This window comes from Fundulus heteroclitus, chromosome 12, assembly GCF_011125445.2.
Source record: "Fundulus heteroclitus isolate FHET01 chromosome 12, MU-UCD_Fhet_4.1, whole genome shotgun sequence".
In the NCBI taxonomy this organism is placed as follows: domain Eukaryota; kingdom Metazoa; phylum Chordata; class Actinopteri; order Cyprinodontiformes; family Fundulidae; genus Fundulus; species Fundulus heteroclitus.
In genome coordinates, this window is record NC_046372.1 from 13029632 (window position 1) to 13044033 (window position 14402).

At 40.5% G+C, this 14402-nt stretch overlaps 1 protein-coding gene across 1 annotated transcript in view; it reads left to right on the forward strand.

Annotated features, from left to right (window-relative positions):
- The window catches only part of LOC105928369 (rho guanine nucleotide exchange factor 28), an 86773-nt gene that overhangs the window by 58691 nt on the left and 13680 nt on the right, over positions 1-14402 (forward strand). Inside the window, 11 exon segments of the mRNA XM_036143988.1 lie at positions 55-222; positions 224-420; positions 2242-2401; positions 2827-2938; positions 3126-3206; positions 5377-5419; positions 7012-7101; positions 7696-7819; positions 8628-8772; positions 9361-9416; positions 13998-14055. Of these exon segments, the coding sequence (XP_035999881.1) occupies positions 55-222; positions 224-420; positions 2242-2401; positions 2827-2938; positions 3126-3206; positions 5377-5419; positions 7012-7101; positions 7696-7819; positions 8628-8772; positions 9361-9416; positions 13998-14055 (1234 nt within the window).

A 14402-nucleotide genomic window follows, 5' to 3' on the forward strand; every position in this document is an offset into this window, starting at 1 on the left:
AAAAAGCTTGTAGAAAAGTCTCTTCCTGTCGGCGTTTCCCTTTTTTTGCATCAGGTGGACGGAGCTGACATTAAGTATCGGCCCCCGGGGGATGAGGAGGAGGTCGGTCCTTCGTCGTGCTGGGATTCCTTCTCTCCCACTCTCGTTGAATCGGGGAATTGCTCCCAGAGCCGATCCCAGTCGTTACCCCATCCCGGGCCGAGGGGAAGTCAGGGCCCAGGACCGGGACAATGGCAGGGAGGCATACTCTTGTGTTTCTCCCCCTTATCCCTTTGCCTCCTCCCCCTCTTTTCCTTCCTCTCCCTTGGCTTCCGCCATTCGTTTGTTCGAGGGAGCTCAGCGGTGTCAGATGGGTCCTTCGGACTCTCCAGCTCTGGAGCGCAGACACTGCAGCGTGACAGACGCAAGCCGGAGTCTGAGGTATGACGCTGTTTCTGCTGTGGCTTTCTTAACTGTGTTATCTTGTTGCCCTAAATACACAAGGCTGTGTACTAAGACCGCTAAGTATAACTTTGCTGCTTCAGCAATCTATTTTGGCCGTTTTCTCTAGCAGCTGAAGTTAGTGAAAATAAAGGACAAATATATAAGCCCAGATACATTTGAGTTGTGTGAATTTTCACACGCTCAGAAATTTTACCAAGGCGGTTGTCCACTTTATGTTAACATGTCATTTCCAGTTAACACATAAAAACAATGTGTTTGTTGGGTTTGATTGATTCCTTTCTAGTGAATATTACACAATCGTTTGTTTTTAACCCAACAAACATGTTTTTTTTAATTGTTAACTGGAATGAGGTGTTAACATAAATTGGACAACAGGTTCACTTTTTTGAGTGCAGAGAGATTTGATGGCAAGAAATCTCTCAGCAGCCTTTATGGTGTGCAGGTTTCCCCACAATGGTAGCTTGCAGAGTTTTCTGGGTCATTAGGGCAGTCGGCCTTGATCTGTTAAAAATTAGGAAAGGAACTAGGATGTTGTGTTACAATTAACTTGAATTTAGAACCTTCCTGAATTCTGATGCATATGAATAGGAGATGAAAATTAAGTTCTCTAGCTCTCTTCAGATAAATTGTTTTTTTAATTTAACCTTTTTTTTTGGAATATGGTACTTTTTGAATTAAAAAAATAATATTTGTTGTAGTTTTAAAGGTCTTCCAATCTTTTGGACTTTGGCGGCTTTTCCACTCTTTTTCTGTCCAGTTGTTGAACCTGACCAAGACTGCATGCTAGAAAACTTTCAAGAAATATTGTAGATGAGGACTCACACAGGACCCTAAATATGCATCATCCCTCAGCTCATCATCTAATGTATTCAAGTTTTTAGCTAAGAGATCTTTGCAGATCATATGGAAGCTGCATCCCAGGCAAAAAAAGGAGAAAGAAAGGGGGGGGGGGAAAGAAAGAGCTATATCAGGTTATAAGGTGAAAACTTTATTGTTCTAATAATACAATTTTCATGTATGTAAAATAAATGATCAAGCTCATACAATATAATTTAGATATATTGTAGAACCGTGAAAATATTTTGCTATAACGTGATACATTCTTGTAATAACATGTTATTCAATAACAGATATTCAACCAGGAAATTAAGAACAACTTCAGAAATATTGATGGGAGACTATGAAAGCATTTTCAGCCATAGTTTCAAGGCTGGAAGGCTGGAGTATTTAGGTGCTTTCATCATGAAAAAAGTCACATATGGTCATATATTTAAATCTAGAGAGAAGTTGGGCTTCATGGTGATAGACAGAGCAAATGCACGTCTAGATCTAGAAGCACATTTTCAACCCTCTAACACAGTCACAACTACAAACTGAGTTTCACTATTTTTAAGTTTGAGTACATCGGCATAAAAAAACAACTATTTTGTGAGAGATGAGAGTTATAGGCAGTTGACTTTGCCTGAAATAATTCATTGCAATGGTATTATATAAATCCTTAACAGTAGAGGTCTGACTCTATTTCCTTGTGGTACTCCTTGATTGACTAAGCCCGAGAGTTATTTTGAGTTCAGAAAATAGGTAATAAACAAGACCTTTACAGAGTTGCATAAAAGTCAGTCAAATAACAGTGCAAGTCCAGGACTTCTGCTATAATTTTTTTTCCGTAAGTTTACACGTATCTTCTTAAGATATTATATTATTAGATTCAAATGGCCATTGAAAAGTATTTTGACATTCTGCAGGGTCATAACCCCATCATGTTCTTATGTGTTTGTTCTGTATCTCTTTAAATAGCCCCAGTCTTGAGTGTGACAGTGAAGAAGAGGATGTACCGGGACACTCTTCGAAGCAGAGGTCCATCCATCAGTTCAGCTCTGGAGAGGAGAGGGACTCCTTTGACACTTCACCTGATTTTAATCGCTCGCACTCCGACGTTGCAAAGAAATCCAACAAGGTACAAACTCCAATCCTTTGATTCAGATTAAAATCGAAAGTGACTAATCGGGAAAAAAAATAACCTTGTGAATCACTAATATATTTAATCCAGTGTTACTATATATATATATTTTTGTAAAACTTCCATCTGATCAAAGATAATTTCGTTTTTTTTTTTTTAAATTAAATTCAGTTTTAAACCTTGTTCAGTCACTCCACAAAATAATCCTCCATTCCAAGTCTTCCAACACACACAGCCTGCCTTGCAGACAGCCATCAGTAGATAAGCCCACATTGTCAACAGCTCAATAACGTGGACAAAAGGTCAGAGATGGGTCTGTTTGCCCTACAGGGTTGCGCTGTCCTCCAAATTTTCCTGCCCACAGACTGAACTTGTGAACTTTTCCTTTCTGATTTGTCCCTCTTGTGTGATTCCTTACCCAGAATTCCGAGGATGCTGAAGTTCGGCTGCGCTCCTACTCCTACTCCTCCCCTAAAGCGAGGCCGTCGCGGCCTCTGCTGAACCGAGACTCGGCTATCACCGATCTGGAAGAAGGTGGGTGAACTTTGACGGCTTTGTCCTGCGACCCCTCCTTTGTTCTTACAAGCCAGCTAAACCGACACGTGTGCCGTAAATCAGGCAGTAAAACACAGTTGTGCTTTGGCATGGCACTGCTAATGGGGGTCGATTGTAAAAACAAATGTGAGTTTTTAGCATTAAGTCCCTGCTTTATTTCATGTAGATGGCACTTTCAGCGGCGGCGGTCGTTCGCTACTTCAGGCTTTATCTCTCTCTAAATCACTCTCACGCCTCAACCAAGTTAGTAAGTATAAGAGTGCAGGTTGCAACTGAGACATGATGTTGGTTTGTTGGGGAAAGCATTTTAATGTTTCTCGGCTAATTTTACTGGGACTGACTTGAGAAGAACTGCTCAATTAGAGGGCAAATTTAAACTCTTTAAGTCTTTTAAGGCTTACTGGGAGAAAAAAAAACAGAAAAGAAAAACAACGTGCCTGTTATTGTTGCGTAATACGTTTTGCAGTAGTTTCCTATTGTTGCTCTGATTGTGCAGTTCTGTATCTGTGGTGAGGTTTATTTCTTGGTGGTGAGCACAAGACCACGGACTCGGTGAAAGAACATATTTTCAAATGTCCGGTGATCGAAAGCAGACCTTTTCTCGATCTTCATTATTTTTCTTCCATGAATAATAAAATGATAGTCTTCCAAAAAGTAATTCATGAGAAAACCTTATAATAGCTGACCAGCAGAAGAATGGGGATTTGGAGGAATACTCAGCTCCTGTGGATCATCTGATGGATGGAGGAATTGTTTCTGGTCTGAGGTTTCTGTTATCCTTCCCTTTGGTCACGTTTTGTTTTCCTCTTGGCTTTTTATTTTTCCATCTTCGCTGTCATCTGGTTTTTCGTGGAAAAGGTCATGTTCGCTCTTGCTCTGTTGGGGATTGCTGGATCCAGGCTTTTTTTTTTTTTTTTTTTTTTTACGTGATCACTGTTCCTGCCTCTAACTAAATAATTACGGAAGCTGGTGGAGGTTTCTAATTCTGTCAGCGGATCTTTCTGTGATTCTGCAGCATCTAATCCAGTGCTATGAAAAAACATATTTTCCCACTTGCCGATTTCTCTAGTTTTTCCTGTTTGTCACACTATATCATGTCCAAACCAACATGACATGATATATGACAGTCTTGTATAAAAAATAAGCAGCCATGTTTTTTGGTTCAGTTTCACATGTCACACCGAGGCCTGATTAATTAATGACTCACAGAATACAGACATCAAGTAAATAGAGCCCATCTAATTGCTTGAAGTGGGATAAAAGTTCTCAAAAAGCAACACATCCTGCTCTGATCTAAATTAATTCAACACATGGGAAACAAAGTCACCAAAACCTATAAATAAAGCCATTTGTCAGGCTTTGTTGCTCCAGTGAACCACAGCTATCATCCACAAATAGAAAAAGAAACAAACATTAAACACTATACCTTTGCGGAAATAACCAGCCCACCAAAACTACTTGATAAGTGTATTGAAGACCCATGCAGAAGGTCTCGAATGAACCCAGAGTAACACATAATGCTCAGTTAAGGTCAGTGTCCATGATTCAACAACCAGGAAGATACAGGGACACAGTGATGTCCACGGAAGAGTACCGAGGCCAAAAACATTGCTACCCTTAAAGAACACAAAGCCCCATCTTACTTTTGCCAAAAAATATAACATCTTGATGATCCCCTCAGCTTTTGGGAAAATATTCTGTTGACTGAAGAGACAAAAGAGGAACTTTTGAGAAGGGATGCATCCCGTTAAATCTGGCATAAAACTAGCACAGCGTGTATGCCAGCAACCAAACATGGTGGCGGTAGTATGATGTCTCAGGTTTGCTTTTGCTGCTCCATGACCTGAACAATTTACCATAATTGATTTAACCATGAATTCTGGTTTCTATTTAAACAAATCCTGAACGGTAGTGTTCTGCACTCTATGGTTACGCAGCAGGACTATAATCCAAAGTATACCAGTAAGTTCACCTCTAAAGGGTTCTTTAAAAAACAAAAAGGAAGATGTTGGAATGGCCTAGTCAAAGTACTGCACTTGCTCGGTCATGCTTCAAAACCCTAAATGGGAATAATTTGGGGAAGAAGACTAGGTCAATATTCCTACTCAGTGATGTAAAAGACTAATTACTAGTGATTTAAAATGCTTGGTGGTTGTTGTCACTAAGAGTGACACAACCAGTTATTACTTTTTTACACAGAGCCAGATTGGTTTTGTTCATTTATTTTCACTTCACAGAGATCGTCACCACTTCAAACTTGTCTAATATCACAACTCACTTGATCTGAAACATTTAAGTGTGACAAGATAGCAAAACCTGGAGAAATCTGTAGGGGAAGGGGGAAAGTAGTTTTTCCCGGCGATGTATCTTTAAATGTATTGACTTTTAGTTCTGACTTGTTTGTTTACTTGCCACAGAACAGAGAGCCTTCAACCTGACTGAAACGGCGAGAGATAAGAGGTAAATCCGGCACGTCACTTTCTGACCTCACGTCAGGTATGCTAATCTGTGTGGGCTCTGGCTCAGACCCGTGTCCCTTTTTATAGTCAGCAGCAGCGAACGGCGGATCCTGATTGGCTTAGATGAGGCCTGCATGTGTACACTTGTGTGTGGGATGGGGGGGGGGGGGTTGTGTGTTTGTGTCTCTCTGGTTTTGAACTGCCCAGGGTCTTAGTGTGCAGGATATGACATGCTTCCTGTAGCGAGGCCTGGGCTGAGAGTATTCTCTGATTGCAACCTCAAAATAACCCTGAGTAAACAGCAAAACACTGGACTTTCTTGGATGTCAGACTTCAGAAACATCAGGACCGCATCAGTGGTACTGAATGTATTTGTCTGTGTGTGTGTGTGTGTGTGTGTGTGTGTGTCCATACTGTAGTGTTTATGTTGGATGTAGATGTAAACAGTTGTTCTGAAGTAACATTTGCTTTAAAATCCTTTCATCCATGTAACACATATACATGCCACGATTCATTTTAATCTCACTGACTTATAAATCCATCATGTGCTAATATATTTTATTTGCTAAACGTCATGCATTGCTTTAACAGGGGAACCATTGTAGGACACCGTATTAGGCAATAAAAAAAATTACATTGGAAACATAGATGTACTTACAAAATATAATGAATCATTACTATCAATAAGAGGTACAGGACAAGTGAAGATAAAGCAGACCCTCTTTTAATGTTATGGTTTGATGCATCAAGGCAAAAATACTGTATATAGCTTCTAAAAATGATATAAAGCTGCTGCTTAAAACCCCCAAAACACAGAACATATTCCACAAAAGCATTGCTCATTTAACAAAGTTGATGTGAAAAAAAACTAAATACACCTTTGATGCTTCCATAGGTTTAAAAAGTAAAAACGGGTGCTGCTGTTTAAATGCACTTTATCACAGATAATCGTCAGTGCCACAGCAGGGGTTATGGCAGCTTGTTGGTTTTGGAGCATACAGGTATCTTTTAACCGGGTACCAATGAGGAAAGACAGCAGCAATAACCTTAGAGAAGCAACTGTTGTTACACATCAGTCCAGGAGTCCTTCACTACTGACAAATTAAAAAGAAAACTAAGAAAGTTGGAACAAATCCCAACAAATTCTCCTCAAGGTAGGAAGTTGTAGCGCTCTGAGAAATCCCAAAAGTCTGAGACTCCGAAGCAATCAGTTGTCAAGTTGCTGTTGCTATTAAATGTGGTTCTACAAGCTGCTTCACAATAGGGGGTTAAGGTTTACTTTATTTAATAAGTAATGAAGGTGTGGAATCAGTTGTGTGTTTTGTCCAATCATGTTTAGTCTCAAAATTGGCAAAAACCAGATCTTCCTAACCCTAGAACTGGCATACTTTCTTTTCTATGACTGTATGTCTTCTGAGGGTAATATGGTTCTACTAAGACTATATTGAATCTCTGCAGCAACAAAAGCCCCAGAAGTATTCTTTTTTTTTTAATCTTAATCTTAGATACCACCAGCAAGATTTATTTTCTATTTTGATTACCTAGCTGAGAAGACATGGAGCGACCTGTCTGAGGTGTTTTATATCCACACAGGGTTCTGGGTTTCCGTAAGCGGGCCCAGTCAGCAGAGGAGGAGGGCACGACATCGCTCCAACATCTCACCCTTACTGAGTTTCTCAAAGAGTATGTCTCTTTAAAAAAAAGGGCCTCACAGACATGCACGTCTTGTGTAACTCATTTTATCCCTGCTGGAGCACCATTCTCCAGCTCATCTTTTAACCACGCATTTTTTATTTATTTTTTTGCATTTGTATTTGCCGATGCAGCATTGTACAGTAGTTTAGTCTAACATAGATGGAAATGTAGTTTTTCATTGCATGTTTCTTTTTCTGTCTCTCTGTCATTGTTTCTTTGCACCTTGGATGCCTAATGTAACCAGGACATGTTGCTGTAAAAAGATGACAAATTCATAATTGTGTTTCTGCCAAGGTGGATCTATAAATAGCAACCACTAGAGTCCATAGCGAATCCCAAGCATGCCAAGTATGTTATTAAGAGTAATAATCTGTAGACCAGGGGTCCTGGAAGACAGACTTGACATTCTTTCACTTCAGCATGACACCCTTTTTTTCCCCCTAATTAGTCAACCTTTTCCAGTCTGTTAAAGCACTAAAATAATTACTCATTTTCTGGAAAAAGACCTGCATGTTGGATTTCAGTGCTGAGGTCATGCTGAAACCATGTGAGGGTGACTTCCTTTTTGAACATATCATTCAGGATCGAGGATGAGGAGTGGGATAAATACATAATCCCATCTAAGGTTGAGTCAGAGAAGTACAAAGTGAGCCGGACCTTCAGCTTCCTAAAGAGCAGGATGTCCAGCACCCGAAGCAAAACCAAGGTGAGCCAGCGGCTGAGGGACTTTGTTCCAGGGGGGGAAAACAAAATTCCTGCTGGCTAAGATTTTCCCTGCATGTGTGTAAAATGTGCCTGAAAAATCCCTGCAGTTGACCTTTCTAATTAAAAAGTCAAAGCTGAAAGGCCCCTCGAAGTGGTGCACTAAAAGTTTTAACAGCTCTCAGGAAGGCCTGGTCAGAATTCCTGCTCTGGGGGGCCCATTGTCTGATAGTTGTGCCTTTATTTGGCAAGGGAGAAGTTTCCTCTCTTCAGGACTTTGCAGTGGACACAGTGAAAATATTCTCTTACATAACACCTAACCCCCCCATAACACCCCCCCCCCCCCCCAATACCCTTTTTTTCCCAAAAAGCCAGAGGAAGCAAAAACATGTTGGGCTGTTCTTTCATAATCCCATGAACACATGTTTGTATGTGCTTGAAGGCATGTTTCCCTCACACAATATGGTTGGACAGCAAAAAAACAAACACACGCTCTCAGACTTCCTTGCAAAGTCTGGGAAGAAAATAAATATGGGCCTATCACACACATACAGAGAGAGATCACCCTAATGCGCCCCAAGGATAAAGCCTTATAACAGCAGCTGTCCCCGTAGACCTTAGCAAAGTAAACAGAAAGGCCCACTCATGTGCCCCTTTATCTCAACTAGCCTCACTCCAGCAGGTGTTTTGCACCAAACTGAGGGCTGCTATGTGCTATGTCTTTGGTGGTTTACATAAAAATGTTGCTTTAAGTACAGTAAATGTCAGCTAAAGGAGTAAAATCCAAGTATTTATGACTTCTTTTGTTTCAGGTAAAAGGGAAAGAGATGAAGGAGGGAAAAGAGAAGCCGGGAGCGTCTAATGGGCACCAGTTTGTTCCCCTGTCTCCGCCTGCTCCTTCTCTCTGTGTGGCCTGTGATAAGCCCGTTTCTGGGAAAGAGTCGTTGCACTGCTCCAGTGAGTCTTTAATGTCAGAACGGGTGTTGGATAATGTCCTGCAGTGGTTCGAGTGTTTGGAGACTGCTCAATTGCTTTGCACGTGCTGCCATGATGTTTTACATACTAGACTCTACGTAGTTTTGTGAGAGAACACAAGTTCACCATCGCCAGAAACTAAATCCAAATGATAGATAGATAGATAGATAGATAGATAGATAGATAGATAGATAGATAGATAGATAGATAGATAGATAGATAGATAGATAGATAGATAGATATCTTTATTGTCATTTTGTATGCACAAAGTGCATACAGAACGAAATTTCGTTTGCATACAGCTTGAAAAGAATTACTCTAGAAATCACTCTAAAAATCACAGTATTTTTCAAGATAAAGGATAAAGATGCAGCAGCGATTTATGTAAACAATTGAGATGAAAAACAATGTAACACTGTAAGCAATAGTCTATTTGTGGCTTCATCTGTTCAGCAGCATGAAGCATATGTGCAAATGTGTAAATGTGCAGTTATGCGAGTGAGTGATAGTTCAATTTGTTGTCAGTTAACTTATGAAACTAACAAGGATTTATTCTGCCCTAACCTCCAGACTGCTCTCTGAATGTCCATAAAACCTGTCGGGAATCAGTTGCAGCCTGTGGAAAGGTAATCTCTTATTATTACGTTTGGTGTTTAACAAATAATGAGTTTAAGGTGAAAGTGTGTGTGTGTGCGTGTGTGCGTGTGTGTGGTGGCGGCTTGCTATGTTGATGTTAAAAGAAACAGGAGCTGTGAAAGAAGGCCATAGCACCTTCGCTGAAGGCGGGATCTTAAGCCAGTTTTATACTGTGCCAAAAGTGACGCAATCGCACCGCCCCCAAGTGCAGGCCCCACAAGTTGTCACAGCACGAGGTTGCGCACCTTCGAATTTATGTAACTTGTTGTGGGACCGTGGGTCCATTCAAAGGAGCGGTTGCCTAACAAGTTTGCCTGTGCTGACATAAAATGGCCCAGAAGTTTCAAGCGGCACAATTTTGTTAAATGCTATGTTGTCACTGTTTATTCTGTGACTGAAAACAGCATACACAGGGTACCGGCATACTTTCAGGGGTGAGTTTATTGGCCGAGTTTAAAGGTGCAAACAAGGATTTTTGGTTTCTGTTTCCATCAGTTGTAGCGTAAATCAAGTCCAAAACAACAACCCACAATATGTAAAGTCATCAGCTATGATTTAGTAAAGCAAAGTGTTTTTCTAAATCTTTTATTTAAAAAAGATCCCTATGGGCTTCACGGACAGGCTGTAATACCCATCTTCACGTCTCTCTGTATGCAACAGGTGAACTTAGCGTCTTCTTCTACGTCTCTAACCTTCTGTTCATTTGTGCTTAATTGCTACAAACACACAAACTATTTTTCATGTTTGTTTACAATACTGCGGGCGACCATTTTGGAAGTGTGACGTCAAATGTTTCTTCTCTTTTTACTGCATTTCCACTGGCTATGTTGAATACTGCCCCCCTGTGTTTTTGGCGAATACTGCATCTACATCCGTGTCAGGTATAAACGTCTACAGCACTTCCATGGTAACCTGACTCCGCCAGATGGATTTGCTCCTCATATCCATCTGGAAACCTTCCGTTGAAGTAATTTTGGGAAGGGGCGAAAATACTGGTTAGCTGATTGGCCTATGTTGGTGATAGACGGGCCAAATAAACCAATCAGATCAACGAAGCATATGATGTACTAACAGCGACGACGAAAACACAACCACAAGCTCTTGCCGAAACCAGTCTGGAGAAGAGCAAAAACATCTTTTCCTCTGAGAAAAGCCTCCAGAGCAGTGTTTTGCTCTTCTTTCAGTGAAGAAATACTCTGTAATTCCGATAAAACTTGCTCGATAGCCACGCTAACGCTAGTTTCATCGGCTGAAGCCGCCATGTTCTTTAGACTGAACTGTCGCGCTTCTCGTTGCGTCACACCTCAATCCGCCTCAAAGCCAACGCTGATTGGATGTTCGTTTGGTGAACGGCTCCAAATTTTCTTTAACGGAGAGTAGCTAGACTGATCTGCGAGTGAAACCTTGAAAGCTCGCGAGATCAGGATGGTCTCACGAGGCTACTTCCATGGGCTCATGCTCAGTCCGCACAGACTTGCATGACAATCCAGCGCATGAGTATAATCAGCTATGACGTGATCTGAGCTCTGAACAGATCACGTCATGTGTGGGTTGACTGAGTGCGTGCAAAGTCAGAAAAATGTGTGTCTTTCTTTATGAAAGTAGAATTAGGTGGTAATTGTCACTAGATGTAATTGTCACTAGAAGTCTTCAATAAAGATCGGTTAAAAAATCGGGAATATTTTATTTGTCACCGTGTGTTATTGCAGTGAAATTTCCCTTTGGCTACTCCGGCTAACATTACAGTTCACCTTACACACAATGAAGGCAAAAAAATTGACAAACATGCAATGACCAAGGGTTACTTTTTTTAGCATTCAGGAAAGTCACAGATTAAGATAATGAGGTAGTACGATGCTAATTAAACAATGATTGAGGCTTCGTTTACAGAAATGTTCATTTAGATATTCAGAGATGATAGTGTGCAGTAGCCAGTAACATTAAGGTGATTGTAACGTATGACGAACTAGTAACAGTGGGGGTGATTTTAAAGCATTTGACTGCAGTCTCCTACCAGGGGGCGATTGCCCTCACAGCTCCTGGGAAGAAGCTGTTTCTAAGCTTATTTGTTTTGGCTTTGAGGCTTCTGAAGCATTTATCTGATGGGAGAGGGAAAAACAGTGCATTGCCTGGGTGGGTGGGATCAGTGGAGATGCGTCTGGCCCTTCTTTGGACTCGTTCTGCATAAATTGAATCTAGATCCTGCAGACGGCATCCCACAATCCCCTGCGCTGTTCTCACCACCCGTGCTAGGTCCTTCCTTTCCTAGACTGTGAAGCTCCCATACCATACAGTATATTAAGATCACATAACGAGAAAGGTGAGAGAAGAAGGTAGGGCTATTAACAATGGGTATTTGTGGAGCGGTGACCTCTACTGTAGTGGGAGCCAAGAAAGTAACGAAAAAGTCAGATGAAATGCGACATGACCGTTCAGACGCTTTGAAAACTATCGGATATGTATCAGATTTGGTACGACATATGGAAGTGACACAAATCAGAATTTTTTTTTTTTTTTTGGAGAGGGAAAACATTATAATTGGTCCGTTCACACTGCCATGAAAAAGTCGGATATGGGTCGCATTTGGCTGCTGTGTGAAAATAGCCTCAGTCTCATCTGACCAAAGCGCAAAAGTTCCAGTTAAAGTCCCAGTATTGATGAGCAAACTCCATTATATTTGTGACAGTATTAAGGAAAAGGCTTTTTTTTGTCACTAATCCCAAACTACTGCTCAAATCTAGGAAGACATTTCTACACCAGGGAAACAGGAAGTTATAATTTACTAATTAAACCTTTCTAGGTTCTCTGAACAAAAGAGATTCATGTAAATCCTAAAAAGGCACTGTAATGGGTGCTGAGCCAAAAAGCAGTAATTATTGGAAAGTGAAAAGAACTGATGTGGACACAAGAAAGCTTTTTTTTTTTTTTTTTTTTTAGGTGAAGAGACAGAATCACCAGCCTTTTTAATCCAAGAATCAGAGTTTTCTGTTTGGATTTTTATTCTTCTTAATTCTTTTTGAGTTGTCCATCAGATAAACAGTGGAAATAGAATGTATACAGCCTAACCACAGAGAGAAAGTCACAGTTCTATATCAGCAATATTGCTGCCCTTTTACAGTTTCCTAAGATAAAGGGAACAGGCTGAAAGTAGCTGAACAAATGTGGAAAGATGAGACCAAGTAGAGAAAAGAAAACGTCTTATCACATGAGTGAAATATGGTGATGTTATCTTGGTTTAGGCTTGTTTTGCTGGGCCAGCATCTGTATCATCAGTGATGGGAGAGGGAATTTTGAGAAATAACAGCCAGTTTGAAGGAAAGCTATCGGCACTTTTATCTGTGAATTAAATCTTGAGAAAATGTGATGTCACACCATTGATTGTAAGCACTCGCATCGTTCCATCAAATCTCAATTACAGAAGGATTAAGTTTGTTTTTTTGGAATATAATCTTCCACCTCAGTCCAATGGAAATATTGTTAAAAGACTCCATGTTTGTACTTTTTCATAAACACCAGTGCTCCTTCCAGATCTCAAAAGTGAAGATTTATATAGTTTTGCCGCTCATTTTCAGCATTGCATCACTGTGAATCATACCGTTTTTCTAAACTCGGAGCAGGTTTTCTTTACTGTACTTTCAAGTACAATTCTGTGTCTGCCTTTATTACCTCTGCAAGATTTGAAAAGTTAAACGAGACTAATTCAATTGAGTTTATTTATATAGTGCCAGTTGACAACACATGCCGTCTCAAGGCACTTTACAAAATAGAAATTGAGTTTAATTGAATCACAGAGGCAGATTCATACATGACATACATTCAAAATCGATCCTAGTTAAAAAAAAACAGACACACAATGCAGTCAAGTTCAGTTTATTATTCAAACTGATTAAAGAGTTTCTACCTAAAGAAACCCAGGTTATGGCACTGAGGCGTTGACTTACAGCTTTAAGTCCTCCTGGTCGAACATGTACTGACAGTGGACAGTTGCTTGCATGGTGTCGTTGGCTTTGCAGCAATCCCCCATACTGAGTAGGCAACAGCAGAAAGGAAAACTCCACTAGCACTTATGAAGGAAATCGTATACCTTTCATGAAGTTTCAAAGAAGACACCAACCCTTTTTTTTTTGTTTTTTTTTTTTATTAATACTGTCATAGTTTCTCAGAACCCTTTCAAGAAGTTTTTTCCATTCTGTATGACAAAAAAAAAAAGGAAAAAAAAAGAAAGACAGTTCTGGTTAAGTGTTTTTTCACTTGCACTTGTTTCACAGTTCTTCATATACACAAAAGGTCTCTTGCAAAAGAGTCGGCAACTTGTCACATTAAACCCTATTGAGCCTCAACAAACAGAACGCGGCCTTTTAACCCCCGCGCCTTAGACAAACATAGCGGTGACTCGCTGGGAAAAACAGATGTGTTCGTGTTACTTGAAGGAACAAGTCAAAGGGGTTTATCCTACAGTCAGCTGGATCTGATGTAGATGTGCTCTAATATTGACTGTATGTGCACTTTGTTGCAAACACAACCAATGATTTCACACTGCTCATGTTAATAGGATTCTGCTTTTCCTCCAGAAGCTGCAGGAGAGGAATGCAGTGCTGATGAAAAGCAAGACCATGTCTCTCCCGCAGAGTGAGTATCCCCACCCCCAGCCCAGCAACCGACCCTATCAAAAGTCCTTCTTTAGTTTGGATTTATTTAGTTTTCACCTGTCCTCCCTCATCTCACAGTTCAGTAAGCCCCTGCGCTTTACCCCCCACTCTGCCCTGTTAAAGTTCAATCCACCTCAGTGGGGGGTGAAGTCTGGATTATCTGTACATGTGTTTTTGCTCTCTCACCTTATCCTTGCACTGTAGAGAAGTTAAGGTAGTAATCTAGTAATAATTTAATGTAATTGAGACAAAAAGAAAACAAAAAACAGAAACAAATACATGCTACTGGTTGCATGACCGGTTGAAAAAAATGACATGCTACGATTT